This window comes from Metschnikowia bicuspidata, assembly GCF_001664035.1.
Source record: "Metschnikowia bicuspidata var. bicuspidata NRRL YB-4993 chromosome Unknown METBIscaffold_1, whole genome shotgun sequence".
Classification (NCBI taxonomy): Eukaryota; Fungi; Ascomycota; class Pichiomycetes; order Serinales; family Metschnikowiaceae; genus Metschnikowia; species Metschnikowia bicuspidata.
The window spans coordinates 444191-464976 of NW_017387731.1; the positions used below are offsets into that span (position 1 = coordinate 444191).

Consider the following 20786-nt stretch of genomic DNA (forward strand, 5'->3'; position numbering starts at 1 on the left):
TAAAGGCATCCTTCAAACTTGTCAATATTATTTTTCGGGCGTGCCAGTTTTCTTTCAAGTCTGTCGCTAATATTCTGCCCAAATATCCACTCCAGATTCTATATAAGACAGGCGTGGAGGTAATGTGCCAGCTTTGGATGTGAATCTGGTAGATCTGCCTCAGTGCGCATCTTAGTAGGAGTAGCAAGTATTCAATGGGAAGTCTGGAGATCAAAATGTGGAGCCAAGTCAGCAGCAAATAAGCATAGGCAAATCAGTCCCAACGCTTGGAATATTCTGATATGATATGGGAGGCGTGGGCCCTGGACGCATATTTCTCGTTCTTCCAGTAGCTTATCTGGGCATGCTAGGTGGAACTGGGGCTCCATGCATTTGACTGAAAAGTGTGATCGTTCATAATTCCGGGCGTATGCGCCAGCAATACACCGGAATAGTCGTTTAACTAAGTGCCCTGTTTTTTTATCGATATCTGGAGGGGCCCAATTATGGTATCTTGCTGGAGGCAACCAAAGAAAGACCCCATCGCGCTAATAATTAACCACCATATTGATCCACACTTCCTACGATGTATCAAACAAACAGCGCAAGACTTCACATGTGGGGAATTCTAGAACTCCACGTGAAACTCATGATCGTGAGAGTAGGAAAATCAAATCCGAGGGCACTCCTGTCCGACGGTGCTCCGCGGTGCCCACTAAGTCACATCACTTGTACGGTGAGAAAGACAAGAATCGCTCAATTGCTTCCAAAGTTTTGATAAAAAGGTATTTGTTTTATACCAGCTTTACCATTGAAACCACCTTCCTGAATTAGTTAGCAGCCCCGATTTGCATGGCCGAAAACACCAGCCCTCAGTCCCCGCAGGCATACTTCTATACGCACTATTAGCTTTTCTTCCTGTTGGCCCAGCATCAATACTGTAGAGATTTTGCCGTCCTATATACACATCAACTTCATTTTTTTTTTTCATTTTTCTTCATCTTCGTACTTCAATTTTGTTCTCTTTTCTTGCTGCTTTTATCCGGGCTACTCCTGTCTTTGCCTCTCTTCTGGAACCCTCGCCTCCAAACGAGGCCCAGCTCCACACGCAGGCCAAGCCTCTGTTTTGGACTCGCACCTTCTTTAGACAGTACGTGCGGTCGTTCATCATCACGAAAAACGTACAATCACCCCAGAAAAGCCCAGTTTCTTCTAATCGCGTCCATCTGGAAAACCCGAAACTCCAGTCTTTCTGTCTTTTCGTCAACGAGTGCAGTTGTAGCCGCTTCTCCGCCCACCTGAAGCCCATATACGAAACTATGGGGAAAGCTGTGTCGAAACTTTCCAAAGAGGAAATCAAACAGCTACGTGATCGCACGCTTTTCGACAAGCGTGAGCTACAGCAATGGTATAAAGGTTTTTTGCGGGACTGCCCCAGTGGGCATCTTTCCGAGGAGGAATTTGCCAAGGTGTTCAAGCAGTTTTTTCCCTTTGGGGACCCCACCGATTACTGCCACTATCTCTTCCGTATCTTCGACACGGACGGCTCCAAGTACATTGACTTCAAGGAGTTCATCGTTGCACTTTCACTCACGGCCCGCGGCGACCTCAACCAAAAACTTGACTTCACTTTCAAGCTATATGACTTGGACCGTGATGGCAAGATCTATTACCAAGACGTGCTCGCCGTCGTCACAGCAATATATAAAATGGTGGGGCCCATGGTCGCGTTGCCTGAGGACGAACGCACGCCCGACCTCAGGGCTGCAAAGTTGTTCCTGGCCATTGATAAGGACAAGGATTCCGATTTCTTGGACTTCGACGACTTGAAGCGTGTAGTGAAGGCCGACCCTTCTCTCATCAACTCGTTGAATTCGTATGAGGGTTTAGTATGAACTGGTCACGTCTGGCCTAATTTTAGAATTAATACATCCCCCATTATGTGCATACACGTCTTCTTGCTGGCGCTTTCTTCATTGCTGACCCTCAACGGCTTCAAGGAGACCATCTAGCAACTCGTCCACTTCATTGATGTCCACGCCCGTACAGCTGCTCACCACCTTCTTGAACTGCGCCGTGAGATCACCGTAGTTCACCAAGTGTGCCAATTCCTCCTCAAGGTTGTTGTTCACCTCTTCGTATGCCTTCAACCTTGCTTTCAATACATCCAGAGGCGGGAGCGATTCTATCAATTCGTCGGTAGGTTCAACATCCTCACCGCTGGCAAGCTTGTCGTAGATTTCTTTGATGATGAATGGTTCATCCGCGTCGTATTTCTCAAGTGTCGAAACATCGACTTCCCACTCGGGATTGAAAACATCCTCGTCTTCTAGACTCCCGAGACTTTTCTTTAGCAGCTGCATCTTGTCGTTAATGTTCATCATTTGTAATTTCATTGCTTCCACTTGCGACATCTTTCCAGAGATGCTTTTGGCTATAAGCCGGTTGTTTGCCGTCACAATGGTGGCATCTCGAAGTTCCTTGTTCAAATTGTTGATTTCGGCTCTCTTCGAATGTATAACTTTCTCGTACTCTTCATTTGTGTTGCTCAAAAGATCCTGGATCGATTTGAAAATCTTGTTAGAAAGGATAGATGAGCTGAAAACTTCGCTTGTTGGGGTGAGCTCTTTGTCTGGGTCGGCTTCGAGCGCGTCGTCTCTCTCGGACTCGCCAATCTCGGGAAAAGGAAGCAGCTTATTCCAAAACTCGATTCCTGTATGTACAAGCAGGACCAAATACTCGTCATCGTCCGCGTCTGCCTCTAGAGCTTCGAGCAAGGCGGCAGTCGTTGCAGGCGACGAAGAGTTGTTTTTGAAAGCTCTGCGTGCTTCCGCGACTTGATTTACACAGTCGAAGCTGGTTGGTTTCACACCCATGTTGTTGGCCAAGTCCAAGTCGGCATTGAGCTCTAGCAAGAGATACACATACCACTTGAGCCCCTTTTCTGCTGCTGCGTGGAGCGCCGTGTTGCCGCTTTTTGCTTCTTGCGCATTCACGATTTTGCTACACAATGTTTCTAGATGCTGCTTTTTGTCGGGGCTGCCAAACACCCATTCTAGAATCTTGCCGAGGTAGAATTTGGAAGACTTGGGGTTTTTCACTGCCAGCGATATCAAGTAGTGGAGGACGGACTGATTGCTGTTGTCGAAAAGCCACAAGCCAGGCCACAACCAGTTCTGGAGCATGTCGGCGAAAGTTCCTTTCACCATTGCGTTTGTCACCTGCACGGTGGCAGAAAGCGGAGACTCGCCTTTGTTATCGCCGCGCACGGGGGAACAGATCTTGAGCTCTATGAGACTCAGAACCAACGTCGCGCACGCGAGTGTGGCGGCGTAGTGCAACGCGGTTTTGCCTCGTTGGTCCAAAGACACGTCTAGTACTGTCGACGGCGGCAAGCCTTGGGCCTTGCATTTATCGATGACGGGGGCGAGGCGCGCCTCCATGGCCAGCTTCGACAACAGGTCCGTCTCGTCGGACTTGAAGATGTCGTGGAACAAGAGCTTTGCCTCCGCAATGAGCTCGCGGTTCTTGTCGTCGTACGCTGCCGGCGGCACGGTGTAAGGGTAGTTTGCGTTTGCTGCGGCGAGTCTCTTCAAGGACGCCTGGAGCTTTGCCTGGGTGAACACGTCGGCCAGCGGCGACGACGACGTCTTGCGTTTTTTGGTGGGGGAGTCCAGGTAAGCGTCTGTTGCAGCGGCCGCATGGGCGCGTTTTGGCGGCAGCGAGTCGGACGAGGCGGCGTTGGCGGCCAGTGCCGGGAGCCTGTCGAAGTCATGCACGTCCACCAAAAAGAGCGGCTTGACAAGCCTGTAGATGTCGAACTTGACGGCAATTGAGATGGCCTTATCGAAGGAGATCCAGAGGCCGCGGATCTGCGGCACCTCGTGCGCCGTGAAGTCGTTGAAGAGCGGCAACAGCCCGGCCTTGGACTCGGGCAAGTACTGCCTGTTGGTGGTGATCTCGTTGCGGAAAAAGCTGGCGATCTGCTCCGCGGAATAGTGTTTGAGAACCACGAGGATCTCGAGCATCTGCGACACGTTCACGTACGAGTCTTGCACGCGGCGCAACACGGAAACCACGCCGCTTTTCCCGGCGGCTAGCTGGAGCGAGAGCTGGATGAATTTCTGGCCGGAAAACATGGCCAGCGACACGCTTGGCTGCGGTTTTGCGGCGCTGGAATAGCCGCCGCTGGTGGGCGTTTTGTGGAGGTGCGTGCCGTATAATTGGTTGGCAATGGAGCTGGTGGTCGTGTCCCCGGCATACTGGGGGGAGTCCATGGCGGCAGGGGGAGATTCACACAAAAAAAGCGGGGCGGGATTCCGTGTTCTGAGGCGCTTTTGGGAACCTGTTGTGGTCGTGTTTCCCCGGCGGGTTTTTGCGGTGTTCAGGGGCCGTTTTCGGCGCGGGAAAAAGACAGCGGACCAAAGAAGGGGCGGGCAAGGCGTCGGGCGGGTCGAGGGGGTCTGGGGCCTGCGCTGTCCGGGCCGTTTTGGAGCAAGTGCGTGGCTTTGGACCTGGGTTTGTTGTGCTAGTAGAGCCTATTGGGACTAGTCTGGAGAAAAGATGGGTGTCTAACGGGGAGGGCGCCGCGCGAGACGTGTAGACCCGTGCCTCCGCGCGCGCGTGCCATGCGTGTTTGTCACGTGGTGCCCGCCATGCAGTCACCTGTCACGTGGAAAAGGAAAAACCTTCGGCACAGGGACAGTTTTTCTGTTTCTTTCTTCTCGTCCACGGGCGTGCAGGAAAAAAGAAGTATTCTAAGGATCCCAACCACATTTGAGTTGAGAAGTCAGATACTGAAGGTGTTCCGCGGGCGCGGGCTGTATGCAGGCGCGGGTCCTAGTGCCGGCCGCCAGTCTCAGGCCACGGCCCTGGGGATGCCAGACTGTGGACCAGCCTGTTGGGGTGGAATTGGAAGCAAAGTTTAGAGGTAGGGTTTGGAGGCGCAATATAGAGAAAAAAATGAAGGCATAGCTTAGAGGCGGAATTTGGAGGTGTAGTTTGGAGGTGGAAGCTGAGACATAATTCAAAGGTATCATTTAAAGGCACAGTTTAGAGGTACAATTTGAGGCATACTTTGGAGGTAGAATTTGGGGGCACGACCTCAAGGTAGCATTTGAAGACACCGCTTAGAGGTAGAAGATGAGGTACAATTTAAAGGTAAAATCTGAAGGCAAAGCTCAGAGGTAGAATCTGAGGCACAATTCAGAGGTAGAATCTGAGGCACAATTTGAAGGTGGAGCCTGGAGGCACAATTTATAGGTCACATTTGAAGGCCAGCTTAGAGGTAGAATCTGAGGCACAACCTCAAGATAGAATTTAATGGCACAGCTTAGAGGAAAGATTCACAGGCACAACTTGGAGATCGAATCTGAGGCACGAATTAGAGGTGGAATCTGGAGAAATATGGAGGTACAGTACTGAGGCATTGTGCGGGTGGCTGAATGATTGTGAGGTGCAGAATGGGTGCAAGAAGTAGAGGTCCAGTGGGGCAGACGTGGCACATGATGCAGTACGTGCAGAATCTCGTTGGCCATCTTGGAGCCGCTTTGAAAGGCTGGGCTGATGAAGAATTGGGGTGTTATGTGGGGCATCTATAGAATTATCCATATGATCTATTATATAATCATGCATATCATGGTGCTAGTATATCGGGTCTGTCTGGTGCTGTTGTATAAAGTATGGCCACGGTTACTATATAGGGCTTTATATTGAAATGCATTCGGTTTGATTCATAAATGATTTTGCCTGGTGCTACTATATAGGGTTCTATATATTCTTTTGCTAGGTGCTACTATACAGGGTTCTATATATGCTTTTTCTGAATACCACATCAGGATTTGTCAGATCACATGGAGTCGGATGCTATCATCATTGGTCTTGATAGGTTCTCATATAAAAGGCTGTTCTCTGGCGCCACTTAATAGGGCCTTAGATGGGATTCTCTGGTGCTACCATATAGGATTTAGGTCTTGTCCGAGACTCTATATGGCATTGATTCAAAATCCATTATGATTGACACATAGAGAATTATAGGTTTTGTAAGATTTCAGGTTAAGGGTGCTGGAGCGGAAGTTCAAGTTTTCATTTTGGGATTCTTCAAAGATGCCAGGACTAAGGAATAAAATAACTGGAGACCCATGTGTACCGCCACTCTCTTTGGGACCTTCGAAATACAGTTTTGTTATGGGACTATACCCGGTCTTTTCATTTTCCGGTACTATGTCTGCAAACATTTCAAGATTATATTACACTAATGTTCGTGATGACAGTCAGTATTGAGCTTCATTGCTTGCTTATCAAAACACAAACTTAGAAAATTCGGCTTCTAAGCACATAATGGAACTCTCCAGGCGAGCATAATTCCAATTGCCCTACCAAAGGAATAAGAATTGAAATAAATCATTTTGGACTGATTTTTTGGAAGATGCCCTTCATATTATAAAAGCCTCGTTTCCGTAATTTTTTTTTCGGACTCCCAGCTGCGAGAAACTATGTTCTGTGTTAAATTACAGGGAGTTGTATCTTAGCTTTCCACGACAGTATATTTTGGTCCACATACTAATAGCTACAACATGGGAGATAATTTAGGGAGACGTACGACAATCATTGAAGTGTCTACAAACTGATGATAACGCAGCTCAAGCTTCCTCTCTACCTTACTAATAATAAAAAGGCCCTGTATTGTTCACATCGTGTGTATGAAACAAGAACAGCACAGCTTTCATGCACGTTGACATCTTGGGGCTTCGTCATCTTCAGAGCTACCTTTGATGTAACTAACAATTCAACATGTATACGAAATTTAATGCACATTGTTCCAAATGTATTTGCCAGCAAATAATCACTACCATCGTGCCGCACATGGGTTAATGTCCATCCCCTGAGTCAAGATAATAATTATGAGCCATACCAGCGAGCATTCGTACCTGCGAAATCTTTATTGTACACGCTTGAATAAGGCTTGCCATGGGTCTCTGGTGGCTGTTTTAGCAAAGTAGAAAGTGTATCAGAGACACCACCAAAAAAACCATTGCTCTTTTCTTTGAGTCCAGATCTTCGAGTTCCAATATACTGCATTCTTTGACGCCGCAAAAGCGGAATAGCTTTCTCAAATTCTCCTTATAGAAATGCCCAATCCTGATTGGTGACTCGGAAATATATCCGGATCAGGTGAGCTTCAATGAGCTGTCCGAATGGGGCCCGATTCTCCAAGGTTGAGCGCACTATTTAATCATGAATTTCCCGAAAACGTTCAAACAACTAACTCAAACTTTCAGTTTTTAAAGAAACTGTTTCCTAAGGCTGACTTGATTTGCCCGAAAGAATACCCATAATCCACGCCCATTGTCAGTTATCTCCCTTGCGAATTTGAGGCTGCGCACTTACAAGACCGATCACACACCAAACTGAGTCTGACAAAGGAGAAAAAAGTCATGCCCAAAGATGATAGCAAGGCATTGTGCTTCGCAGATCCTTTTGCCATGTTGGTGCTATCATTGCAGCATCTTGATGAACACACGAATATCATACATTTGACAGGAAATGGTTATGAGCCGCGGTGCGTGGAGCATCAGCTGCGCGCATCACAAGAGCATCGTGGTGATAAAGCTCATCTTAGAGCTATCAACGGTGTCACCCACGCATAACGATTGAGCGAAAACCAGAGAAATCAGGTCTGCAATCTTTTAGTGCATCTGAAATTACATACACGAGGCATCTGCTTGCAGAGGAAAGCGAGGGCCGTGCAAAGCTCCCTGTATATTCGTAGTATTTCCACCACTCAGACTCCGACAACCAATTCATATTTGCGATGGACTACTCAGACAGGGTCAATTCGAAAAAAGGGGCCGGTGCCCTTGCTGATAAACACGAAAGCAATGTGCACACTAAACGGCGCATCAAGGAGCTTCTCACCACACAAGTCCTTGATTTGGACCGAGACCCCTATGTTTTCCGGAACCATTTGGGTGTTCTTGAATGTCGGCTCTGCCTCACTACTCACACCAACGAAGCATCATACATCTCGCATCTTGGCGGGAAAAAGCACGGGCTTAACTTGGAGAGACGGCGGATCTTGGATGAGAAATACAACAAGGCGCCTGGGCAAAACACGGGCGTGTCGATGACTAATGTAGAGAAACGGCACTGGAAACCAATCGGGCGGCCCAGCGTCAAAGTCACGAAAATCAGGCTACCTAAGCTGCTCCGGATGGGTATGCTCGTGCAGGCGCAGTTTCCACAGATCTCCGTGAAAGAACCGTTCTTCCGCTTCATGTCTTACTTCGAAATGTCGCAGAAAAACCAAGGCGCCAGCAAGGACTTTCTCTCAAAGGAAAAGACGGATTACGAAGAGGACGAGGACGTGGATCCCAGCAAGTGGCAGTACTTGGTCCTTTCTGCAGAGCCCTATGAGAATGTAGCCATATCTTTCCCCGGGGCAAAACAGGTCGACACTCCGCCTGGCGATGAAATGTCGCAGAACTACTGGTGGCACTGGGACCCCGACTCAAGGGAGTTTTTTCTTCAGGTCTTGTTTAAGGACGAGAAGTTGGATTCGAGATAGAGAGTGCCGTCTGTGGCGATGATCTTAAGAAGTTTTTAAGGTTCAATTTGGGGGCTTTCATGGACTAATAGTAGCATGCTGGCTCGAAGTTGAGGGCAATGCCACCGCTCTTTTGAATCCATAGATGAGGGCAGTTATTTATCTTCAAGAAGAGTATGGCGTCGCAAACATAGGGTGGAACCATTATTCATGTGTGCCTCTGGAGAAAGTCCTCTATTCGACAAATATAGCGAAAGGTCGCATCATGCGGATATGTGAAGACAATCCCGGCTGACCGAACAAATAAGGGTAATCTGGGCTTTTGGGGACTACTCCAACGTGTGGGAATACGATGGCAAATGGCGGGTATGCAAGACAGCTATATCAGGGCCCCAGCCACGGACCTGGTGCTATTTCAGCCTAGCCTCGAAGGACAATACTCCAGCCGACTGGAGATATGCAAAAAGGGCAAAAACATGCACGTTTTTAGCTACGTTTCCCCAAAGACTTACCCTGTGATTCATCAGCCAGAATACGGTGCCCTGATACCAAAATAACATAAGTGAAGCCCGAGCACATCGTCATCTTGCAGATCGTTCGACACGGCTTCGGCAGAAGCCTCAAAACTGTTTTCACTGTCTTCGCGTTTCTTGTAGTATCTGTGCCTTTCAGTCATCGAATGGTCCTACTTACTCTCTGGGCGTGTTTGACCAAGTCAATGTTCCGGCACCAGTTGGCATGTCTGATTTCAAACAAGAATGATACACCAAACACACCAAAAACCGAGTCTTGGAACTACACAAAAAACAAAGGCTCAAAGCGCAATGGCAGAGATGGTGTTTTGCGTCCTATGCTGGGCTCTGGCACTGGGTTGGATTTGGGTGGCCGTGCCTCCCACTCTGGGAGCTCATTCGGGGAAAAACCGGATATATCTAAACGGTTTCGTTAGTCCTCATGGCGATTCTTCAAAACCCCTGTGTAAATACTGTCTAATTCCCATTTACGCACTTCCAAGACGACGTATATTGATCAATTTGTAATACAACCACATTGGCAGACGCGGGTCCTCGGGTTCAATATCATGTATGCGCACAGCGACGTTTAAAACAAAAGGGATTCAAAATCACTATCAATGCCAGCAGCTCTAACTACCACCGTTTTTTCGACTCAGTGCTCTCATATCTCATATCAGGATAAAGGCCAGTTTTATGGCACCCACGTGAACCTCAAACCATTTCGAGTCACTCAATTCACCAGATACAGGCTCATAGCTAGTGTCAAAAATCACAAAAAGGAAAAACCAAAGAAAACAAAGAAGACCTGGCATGCTCATGGTTTCCAAAAAGAGGCATCAAACAGTCCCATGGATATCAGATATACAGTGCTCAGTCCCTCTCTTGATGTCGCCGACTTGAATCACCTTTCAAATTGGTTTTCGAAAAACCCCCATAATATCACACAAGTCTCCGAAATACATCCACAAATAATTTGATATTCCTATGTTTCAATGATTTCGCCTTATATCAAAACGCCCTGGGTCCCAAAGCTCACCCAGCTTGCTCATCATTTGCACCCGCGCCAGAAGCCGAGTCGGCGTTCTGTATATAGTCGGTCACGTGAGATCGCGGCCGCGCCCCGGTCCGCCTCGGCCCACTAATCGGGCCACTCTTGCAAACCTCCACATTTCTTTCGGCCGTCAACACCCCCAAATCCATGACTCTGGACCCTGGCCCGCCGCCGATTCTCGAAAAATGCGCACAGGCACATCGCTTGGTGCAAGGGTTTTTGGCAGGCTCCTTGCCCCTGGCGCATCTCGCCTCGCTAGAGCCCCCATATATAGTGCGCCCCCCGCGTAGACAAGTGGTTCGAGAGAAGGTCAAAAAGTCCTTGGAGGTGCTTGAATCTGCACTTGAATCCCACAGGTATGTAAGCACGTGACGCGTGGTGGCCCTTTGCCGATTTTGTGCAAGAAAAAAAGAAAGCAACCGCCACCTTTGCCGTTTTGAAATACCCTAGCCGCCCAGGCCAGCGGAACCCCGCCTTATCCAGCCCACTAACACCCCTAGCCTCGAGGAAATTGCTGTCTCGTACAATGGCGGCAAAGACTGCCTCGTCATGCTCACTTTGCTCCTAGCTGCCATTCACCGGAAAGTCTCGCTGGGTGCTCGGATACCTGCCAACTATAAGCTAGATTCCATCTACGTGAATTCAGAAAAGCCGTTCCCGGAGCTCTCTCGCTTCATCGAGCTGCTGGCCAAAGAGTATCTGCTAAACCCGATCACCATCAGCAGCTCGATGAAACAGGGGTTTGAGCAGTATTTGACCCAGGTCAACTGCAATACAAAGGCCATTGTCGTGGGCATCCGGTACGCAGACCCGTACGGGGCGCTGCTCCAGTACGAGCAGGAGACAGACCACAACTGGCCCAAGTTTTTGCGCATCCACCCGATTTTGCACTGGCACTACTGCGACGTGTGGGACTTCATTTTGGCGTGCGGCGTGCCATACTGCGAGTTGTACGACCAGGGTTACACGTCTTTGGGCGGCGTGGACACCACGCTACCGAACATATTTTTACGCCTGGGCGACTCGTATTTGCCAGCGTACATGCTAGAAGATTTTGCCGATGAGAGAGAGCGTGTGGGACGCATGAAGTCTCGGTGAGATGTGGACCTCACTTCGCAAAAGATGGATGCCTTCTTTTCTGGATCCTGTTGATACGAACTCGACAATCAAAGCTGTGCGTTTCTTTCTGAGGGATATGTGACCTCACGGCTTTCAACTGTACCTAACGGGAAAATTCCCGCTGGACTTGGCAACTGAAAGATTCGAGAGGAATTTCTGGGACGAGCAAAAGTGTTGTTCTGGCAGCTTCATATCTAAGCCCCAGTGTGAACAGAGCGATTTTTGCAGCTAGGACCAGGCTGTGTTCGGCGCTCCCGACAGGCTGTGGGTCGGGCCCTGTGCTGTCAAACAGTGGCAATGAGGTTGCCTCGCTCTAAGAATCCTACCAGCGCCAGACATCCAAGAGACTTCATACAGAGCGTAAAAGACACTTGTAATAGAAAATAGAATGCGCCCAGGTGGCAGAAGAACACGCGGTAATCTGTGTGCTGTGATGTTTGGATCACACGAAGTAAGCTTACCTTTTCATCGTGAAAAGATGTCTGATCCCCCGGTCGAAAAAGCCGTACATTATAATCTGAAAATTTCCCCTTTGAACAGTATCTATTTTTCCTCCAGGAGTTCTCTGTATTGACAAATCGTGCGCATGTTCTGGGCGTGCTACCACATGAAGCTACCTGGGACCAAAACAGTGAGTTTGCCTGGTCCGCATTGGTTTATCTGAACGAGATATCATCCCTGACTCAAGATCTTTCGAATTCGCTTCTGTTCCGGAATCCGTGCTGCTGCCTCGGCACATGTTGATCAGACAAGCTCATCAGAAACGCGTTTTCGGGAACAGTCATGATCAGCTCTGGGTTGCAATGCCTGATCCATCAACATGTTTTGCTCGTTTGTATCATGTGAGTTTCGACCAAACTTTTCTCTTAAAACCTCATTGATGGTTAGGAGAAATAAAAGTCATATCCCACTCCACTGCGTGTCTCTCGTTGGGGTCTTCTTGTGTGGGCATGATATCCTTGTTCAAAACCCCGATGCTGTAGTGCCGAATGTGGGTGAACATATGAATAACTTTGCATTCAAAGAAGCATGTGATATCTCCTCAAGGCACCTGTAGATTTAGCAAAGACACTCTCAACTAGCTTCCATCCATCTCCAAATACAGAGTTCTTCTTGCTCATGGGTGAAAGTACCAAAATTGGGTACAATCCGTGCGCAAGCGATCAACTTAATCATCAGGAGACCGAATTTAACACCGTCGACAATACATGTGACCAAAAGCAGCACTGCAGGAGTCAGATGAGTTTGTGCTCAACACAAGACATAATTACCATTTGAACTGATCTGCTCACCAACACGACCCCGCGAAGACTGGCCCTGATCTGTCTCGACACAAGCACGTGGGCACCAAGCCTCCAAATCACGTGTCACTTTTGATACCGCCGTGCGACTCTAAAAGCACCGCACGGAAGTATGCGTCAGACTCCGGCCCAACACCAATCTCGCCAAGCGCCTGTTCAGCACTGGTGGGCCCGACAGCCATAGGCACATCTGAGGGGGGGTTCAGGCCACCGCTTCTCAGCAGGTGGAGCGACTGCATCCTCAAGCACAACTCGACCTCCTTGCGATTGTTTTCGTCGATGACGTTCTGAAGGAACTGGATGTACTCAACAGCCTGCGTGAGGATCTGGCCCTTGTTGGGCTTGCCGTCGCGCGTGCCGGTCGATTTCGCCAAGGCCAGCGCCTCATCAAACGGATGCCCGGGAGCCATCCCAGCATCCACACTGGTGTCCTGGAAATACGCACCAGGAATGAGCTCAAGGAGTTCTTGGATTTTGTCGTTGATGTTGTCACGGCGCTTGCGCTCGATTCCCTGCTCCTCGGCTTCGTTGCGGTCGTTTTCATTGCGCGTTTCGGCATCGCCGTCTTCAGTCTTGATGTGATATGCCGAGTCCCGCCGGGCACGTGGCTTGGTCACCCCTCCACTGCCACTCATAGGGGATGAGTGGCCATGGAAAGACTGCTGAAGCTGTTTCTTGATGTCGAGTGAACGAGCCAAAATCTCGCCCGCCGGGCTCCCGGGAGACACCGGCAGGCCGGCAATGTTGATGCTGGGTACTGTGGCATTTGTGGCGGGGGATTTCCTGGGGCCAAAGTCGGACGCCTTGGCCAGTGTTTGGTGCAGATCGCTCATGGTTTAAGGGTGAGGAAATGTGGGTGGTGACGGAATCAAGGAATGTTTCAGAAATCCCCTTTCCGCCTTTTTGATATTGCTTTCAGAAGTACTGTTTCTGGTGAGTAGGTGCAGAAACGTGGGGTATATAAGTAGTAAACATTAGTAGGCCAGATGTGAGTTGAGCGCTGGTTGCAGTTGTACACCCGTACACCATCATGTTAGCCGCCGGCACCCCTTGTCTAAATGAGGAAAGGGGTGTTTTGTGGCGGTAGCCTCAAACTCAGGATTGATGTCGGTTGCATTAAGACTGTATATCTTGTTCTCGGCAATTTCTGTTTGTGAGGGGCTTCTCGAAGATTGTTGTCGTGGGCCTCTTTCTGTACCGCTGGGTCAAATCTACACCGAATGGATCAGAACTCCCATCAGGTCATTATTCCGATAATTGCGAAGAACAATTAAGTAAAAACAGTCTTGAAAGCAGGCCTTATGGTGCCTGTCATTTGTAGCTCATTCTTCTACACTAGTATGTTTGGCAAAAGTAGTATAAAAGTGCATGAATGCGGAAGTGCCAGCCATGTCATGTGACCGGGGTAGTAGTGTTATTCTTTAAGCTCGGCAAGATCTAACTCGTACGAAATATTTTGGGGGTATGAGTTTTCCATTTTGTTAAGTTCAAGCTGGAAATGTAAAAAGTGTTTTAATAGGAGGTCAGCATAAATATTTGCAGTTTAAGATTTAAGGTATGTATGACTATACAATTGCAAAACAGCAAGAAAACCGAAACATGATATTATCTTCGGGTAAGCCTGAACCATCTTAAAGAAGATGACAAATATGTTGGCTTTGACTTTTGAAATTTCCCGATTCTCAAAAGCGCTTCCTTCCAAAACCAATTTTCTTTTATCAGCAACAAATTGACTCGTTTCTCAAAAGAATCAAAGCACCAAGGTGCCTCTTGGTTCATCCTCATCTATGGATCCAAGTGTTATTATTGAGACAAGACCAGTGTTGGCACCAGTGGCGTTTTTGGTAGAAAAAAATCATTATTTCTTTGAAAATAGAGATTAATATCATTATCATATAGCTGGATGCCTGGTCGACGTGTGACCTAGAGACATGCTCATTAAAAACCCTGGAGTAACGATAATTTTCGCGAAGAACCAATTTGATTCAAACGAGTCGTATTTAAGGGTGGATAAACGAAAGTTGGTCGAGAGCTTGTGTAAGTCAAATCTTTCCATTGACAAAAAGACAATGACTCCGGCGTGATTCGAACACGCGCATCTTACGATAACAGAACTTGAGTCTGCCGCCTTAGACCGCTCGGCCACAGAGCCTTTCTTGCATGTTACAAACTCTATGTAAACTATATGTAACTAAACCTTGTAAAGATCTCTTACTTGTGAGAGAGGCCACGGGATAATAGAGCTATCTAGGCGAGATAGGTTGCGTGACACGAGATATGCTGTTGGCTCGGAGAATAAAACCAAAACCAAAATATACAAGGAATGGAGGACGTAATATTCAATACGTAAACAGATACGTGCCATGAGGACCGTCCAGGCCGCGACTAACGGAAGGGGACGGGCCGAGCTAAGACACTTGGTACGTAGCTGGGAGCTGTTTAAAGTCTTTTCATATATATTATTTTTATAGTTTTGCCCCTTTAATCAGATGAATCTACCAAAAAAAGAAAACAAATACTGCATGTTTCCCTAGCCAGACAAAATAAATTAGGTATTAGATACATGTAGCTCTCATTTTCACGCTTTTCTATTAATGAGGAGTCGAATAGATCACATAGAAGGTAAAAGTGGTTGCAAAGGATAGATCGGAATAGACCGGCTGAATTCTGTTACCATTCATGTGTCTGTGAGCTGTTTAGAAAGGATTTTACACATTGTGTAGTTTTGCTCCCATTCTCAAATGAGTCAATCCAAAAAAAGGCATAGCTTCTTGCTTGACGAAAAAGATCAAATTCTTACCCCCTGCAAAAGGACTTTGACAAAAAACGAAATTGCAAGATTCTGGCCCTGGCCGACAACTCTTTGGAGAACTCAACAAAATTAAATTGGTTCGTCACCACGATCTTCAGGGTCACCAGAAGGCGTGGCAAGTCGCAGGAAGTGGGCTCCTTAAGTCCTATCCAACGATCTGCGTTGATACGACTATTACAGGAGACATATCCTAGGAATTGATGACGTTAAATTTTATTAAGGAAACAGATGCATACCAAGGGGCCCACCAGGCCACGATTAATGGAAGGACACAAAACGGCACAATGTATGTACGTAAAAGCTGTATAAGGGCTTGCATATATTGTCTTCTAAAAGCGTTTATGTTTTGAATAGGAATGGTTACCTCAATCAATTGTGGCCGGGAATGGGCTCTACTGGATAATATTGCAAGAGGGCCATGATAATAAATATCAACACATATAACCAAGGCTTAATTACGCATCCTTTGTCAAAATCCGGCCTATGAGTCTGATCATCACAGTTCGGGCAGTCTGTCTAGACACACAAAAGCCAAATAGATCTAAGTCAGAACAAGTCTCCAGCATGGTCATTTTACACCAGAGGCTAATGTAGCTACAGGCTAACAGAAATACTTAGTGGCGCCCGATAACAATTTGATCAATGTATGTTAGAGTCATCTGAACAGAAGGATATACTCTCATATTGCTTTCAAAACCGCACGCAGTGTCAACATATTCTAGAATCTAAGAAGTTGAAAAAAGAGGCCCTCGTATGATGATACCAAAAGCATGCTTACATTCTTCACCGTTTGCTGTGCAGCTCTATTTCCCCCTCCTGGACAATTCGGCCGAAAAGATCAAAAAACAATTTCAACAGGGTATATATTTCAACAAGTTTGAAGGTGTGTCACTAGTTGGACGACGACCATGGTGTCAAAAACCAAAAGTCTTCGTGATGCCGTTGCAAGCCAACCAACAAATATTCTACTGACGTCCTCTTTTACAGGCCATCAAGTGAGGAGAGCATGGACCCCTCCAGCTACATCAACACGTCAGGCCACCACAGCGAAAAATCATTTTAAAGAATCTTCATTTCTGGATATTTTCTTCTGATTCTTATAGTCTCTGAATAACTGCTCATCTTTTTGGCGGCTACATTTTTCACTGGCACTGGTATATGGCTTTACGAGTTCAAAAAAGGCTATCTTGAAAATGTTTTGGCGCTTTTTGATTTGAGAACTAGATCAAGGTAAATGGTTGTGACCACTCGAGAAGTAACTGTATCCCAAGACATATTAGATATCTTGCGGCTTTTCCGGGTTGACCATCGCGAGAAATCATTTTCGGACACGGTTTATCGCTCTTTGGATCGTTTGGACTTGTTGCTTCATCCATTTCTTGCGGGAGTAAGTATCTTGTGACGCGTAGCTGGGTTCTTTGGTAAGAGGGGTTTTGTGGACCACACCACGGCATTTACTCCTGAAAAGCGTCTTCCCTCTTATTGACCCGGTCGAAGTCGCTTCAACGGGGCAGAAGAAGTATCAAGGTCCTGGATTTCTGTGACTCGCGGCGTCTTTGAGTGGACTAAGATCTGTGTAGTACCTAGAAGCACACAACGCCTTGACAACAGCGTTTCCCCCAATTTCCGTGGTCATGTTCATTTTACATGGGTTGAATATTGGGTTGTTGTTTTTCTTCCGGTAGCAGCCCCACCACCACAAACACTGTTCGTCCGATCAACGATCGTGCCGCTCGCCAGGGCCACGCTGGGTAGTGGGAGACCATAGGTGAATCTCGGTGCCGCAATCTCTTTTTTGACTTGCCGGGATTTGTGCCCACGGCCGACAGCCCCCACTCATAGCTCCACGTCGCAGAGGCGCCAGAATTGCCAGGCGTATGCAAGCAGCAAGGAACTACCAAATACACGCCAGCTGGTTCAATGCGCCATTCGCAGCTTCACTAGATTGTTTATACTTAGACACGCAAGGCCTGATCCTCGAGACAAGCATATGACTAGCCGATGACTGCTGGCAGGACCAAGCAGATAGCTACAGAACTGAGGTCGTTGGGTTGGAGCCGAAACAGTCCCGGCCCCAGGTTTCTCTTCGTGGTCTGATGGGTCCCATGGTGTGATACCGGTCAGGGCAGCTGGCGGGGGCCCGAGGTGCCCCGTTGATTCGGAGAGGGCTTTGCTGGAAGGGAACGTCCGCCTGCCCCGCCCCAAACATGGTCTACAGACCAGCTCCAGGCATCAGCAGAGGATTCTTCCTGGCCTCGGCCGTATATACAAGTCTGCCAGCCAAGCCTCGCGGGCGCGGATCAGGCGGGCCCCAGGGCGTGCCTGCTGCAGCGGGCGCTGCGGTCGGCCGTGGCCAACAACCGCTCTCTCTCCAACAGCTTGCCCAACACCTGGAGCTTTGCCGCAAGGTTGCGCACGCGCTTGTCGTCCTCGTGGGCCCAGACCGGCAAGCCGCCCGGGCTGAAGCTGGAGCGGCCCGCCTTCATGGCGTGGTACGCGGCCAAGATCTTCAGCAACACGACAAACGTCTGCCCGTCGCCCGCAAAGCCGTTGTTCTGCATCTCCACCACAAGAAGCTCGATCTCGCACAACGAGCGCTTGCCGAAGAACACCCAGTGCACCTTGAGCATCTCGTTGTACGTGGCCTGGTTGCACACCACGGAGTACAAGCGCAAGTCCGTCTTGACCCGGTTGAACAAGCTGAGCGCCAACGCGCCGTCGTGCAACCGCGCCGCCACCGCCCGGAGCACGTGGTTGAAGAGCACGGGCACCGTGAACGCGTTGAGCACCGGCGCGCCCGGCGACGCCTCGCTCTGCGCCCGCACCTGCCGGCTCAACCTCGCGTGCCGCGTGAGGAACGCCTTGGACGTCTCGCCCTTGGCCTTGTGGAGGTGGAAGTCGCGGCGCTGCGCCACGCCCGCCACGCAGCCCTCCAACACGCGCCGCGTGAAGCCCACCACGGCCTCGCGCGTCGTCATCTGGTCGATGTACTCGAGCGTGGGCGCAAGCGCCTCCACGGTCTTGCGCTCCGCCACGCCCTGCTCCCTGCCCGAGAGCCGCTCGGTGGCCAGCGCCACGGGCACGTGGTCCGCCGCAGCCGCCGGCGCCCGGACCGAGTCCTGGAGGTTGGCAAGCACCCGTCTCTGCACGATGTCGGCCGCCGTGCTGGAGGCCTCGCTTTGCGCGTACGTGGCGAAGATTTTCTCGAACAAGTCCTTTTCGTCAGCCACCACGCGGCCGTCCGGCCGGCCCGGCGGCGCGTCCCCCGTGGCGCCCGGCGCGTGGCGCCCGAGAACAGGCGCGTCGCTGTCCAGCAAAAACCGGTCCGGCGCGCGTGCGCCCGTGTCGGGGGCAAAAAGATCGCCGAAGAACGCGTCCACATCCTGCGCGTCCTGCGCCTCCTGTTTGTGCCCGGCGGGGTCGTCGAACACAAAGTCCGCGAGAATATCGTGGAGCTGGGCCTGGTCCGGGCCCTCCGGGGGGCTCTGCTGGGGCGCCCGGGCCTCAAAATCCGCCGTTTTTTCGGCGCCGGGCTCGGCCGAGACGCCCGCGGCAGCGCTGCCGGCATCATCCGGCCCGGCGGGTGGGGCGGCGGCCTCGAGCTCCAAATCTAGCGTGAAGAGCTCGGGGTTGGACGACGAAAACCGGGGTTTTCCGGCGCATGCCCACGCACGGCGCGCCGCGGGCACCGCGCGGGCGGCCCGCTGCCCGAGGAGACGCGAATACGCTATTTTAGCACTCAACATGGGCCAAATCAGGGGTGTGTTCGGGGGGTTCGAGGGGGGGTATGGATATACGGGTGGTTTTGGGGACGGGTCTTTGAGGTTGAGGTGGTGCACGCAGCGCCGCGCGCATCGCAGCGAGGTGCGGGTGTTCCAATAGTTCTAGTATCAGATTTCTCGGTTCAAGTATGTACGGTCCTTAGGATCTTTGGGATACTACTATTCTCTAAAAACCCTTGAGGAAGAAAGGAAAGAGAAAAAAATTTCCCTGTACGGAAGTTTTTTCCTTTTGCCACGTGAGGGATGCCTACATGGCGGATACCACGTGACAAATAGTTCTAGGATCAGATTTCTCGGTTCAAGTATGTGCGGTCCTTAGGATCTTTGGGATACGACTATTCTCTGAAAAGCCTTCCGGAAAAAAGAGAAGGAAAAAGGCTTCGGGGAGGAAGTTTTTTGTTTTGCCACGTGAGGGATGGCTACATGGCGAATACCACGTGACAGGGCTTTCCAATGAGATATGGTTCCATCAGCTCTTTTTGGATCCGAAGTGTTTTATGTGTATCATATTAGAGTTCACAGATTATATGTATCATTTTAGATTTCAGGGATCGGTTCGTTTGATTAACAAGAGAGCTCATTGAACAGTTGACTCATACCGAGCAGCCAGTCAATCTCACTGCACTCTATTCACCGCACTCTGTTCACCGCACTCTGTTCACTGCACTCTGTTCACTGCACTCTGTTCACCGCACTATGTTCACTGCACTATATCCACCGCACTATAGTTTCCTATACTTCACCATTATATATCACTAATTTTTTCACTACATTATATCCCACTGCCTATATCCGACTATACCCCACCACACCATATTCCACGATCTTCACTGCACCATGTTCACTGAACCATCTTCAGTACACCACACCACACCATATTTCACTGAGATATTTCACTGCACTCTATTCACTGCACTATATCCACTGCACTATATCCACTGCACTATGTTCACCGCACTATGTTCACTGCACTATAGCTCCCTATATTTCACTACATTATATGTCACTAAACTTCATTTCACTGCGCTATAGTTCACTATCTCCACTGAACTATATGTCACTGCACTTTACTTAACTATATTTCACTACACTATGTTTCACTATCTCCACTGAACTATATTTCACTGCACTATGTTTCACTTTATCTCACTACATTGTATCTCACTACACTACACCACACCATATTCCACTAGACTATATTTCACTACACTATAGTCCCTGCACTATATTTCACTATATTTAACTGAATTACACTCTTTACTAGACTATATTTTACTAGACTGTATTTTACTAGACTATATTCCACTACACTATATTTCACTGCAATATCTTCACTGCGCTATTTTTCACTAAATTTCACTACACTATATTCACTGCACTATAATTCACCATGTCTCACTACATTATATTTCACTACACTACACTACACTACACTACACTACACCGTATCTCACTGAACTCTATTTCGCTGCACTCTACATCACTAATTTCCCTGTCTTTACTGCACTATAGTCCCTGCACTATACTTCACTATATTTCACTACATCATATCTCACTACTCTACCCCACACCATATTCCCTGCACTATATTTCACTATATCCCACTAAAATAAATTTCACTATACTTTACTACAATACATCACTGCACTATATCTCACCGCACTCTATTCACCGCACTACAG

At 48.8% G+C, this 20786-nt stretch overlaps 6 protein-coding genes and 1 non-coding gene across 7 annotated transcripts; 3 read left to right on the plus strand and 4 right to left on the minus strand.

Moving 5' to 3' along the window:
• Positions 1-1298: 1298 nt before the first annotated feature.
• METBIDRAFT_75962 (frequenin) lies at positions 1299-1874 on the plus strand (the record flags this gene model as incomplete). The annotated part of the gene is made up of 1 exon (XM_018858455.1): positions 1299-1874. One exon carries the CDS (start codon positions 1299-1301, stop codon positions 1872-1874), a length of 576 nt encoding a protein of 191 aa, XP_018713264.1.
• Positions 1875-1952: 78 nt separating this feature from the next.
• SWI6 (transcriptional regulator) lies at positions 1953-4256 on the minus strand (the record flags this gene model as incomplete). Its single annotated transcript, XM_018858456.1, has 1 exon — positions 1953-4256. The coding sequence occupies one exon, from the start codon at positions 4254-4256 to the stop codon at positions 1953-1955; it is 2304 nt and encodes a 767-aa protein (XP_018713265.1).
• Positions 4257-7792: 3536 nt separating this feature from the next.
• Positions 7793-8545, plus strand: METBIDRAFT_9143 (uncharacterized protein; the record flags this gene model as incomplete). The annotated part of the gene is made up of 1 exon (XM_018859325.1): positions 7793-8545. One exon carries the CDS (start codon positions 7793-7795, stop codon positions 8543-8545), a length of 753 nt encoding a protein of 250 aa, XP_018713266.1.
• A 1692-nt stretch (positions 8546-10237) lies between these two features.
• Positions 10238-11188, plus strand: FAD1 (FMN adenylyltransferase; the record flags this gene model as incomplete). The annotated part of the gene is made up of 2 exons (XM_018856552.1): positions 10238-10446; positions 10591-11188. 2 exons carry the CDS (start codon positions 10238-10240, stop codon positions 11186-11188), a joined length of 807 nt encoding a protein of 268 aa, XP_018713267.1.
• Positions 11189-12578: 1390 nt separating this feature from the next.
• RTG1 (Rtg1p) lies at positions 12579-13211 on the minus strand (the record flags this gene model as incomplete). Its single annotated transcript, XM_018855361.1, has 1 exon — positions 12579-13211. A coding segment is annotated over one exon (633 nt), but the record flags the coding sequence as incomplete, so codon positions are not given.
• A 1369-nt stretch (positions 13212-14580) lies between these two features.
• METBIDRAFT_t83 lies at positions 14581-14662 on the minus strand. Its single transcript has one exon. It is a non-coding gene; the product is annotated as a tRNA-Leu (tRNA).
• A 2960-nt stretch (positions 14663-17622) lies between these two features.
• On the minus strand, positions 17623-18552 carry METBIDRAFT_37446 (uncharacterized protein; the record flags this gene model as incomplete). The annotated part of the gene is made up of 1 exon (XM_018856873.1): positions 17623-18552. A coding segment is annotated over one exon (930 nt), but the record flags the coding sequence as incomplete, so codon positions are not given.
• Between the last annotated feature and the right edge of the window lie 2234 nt (positions 18553-20786).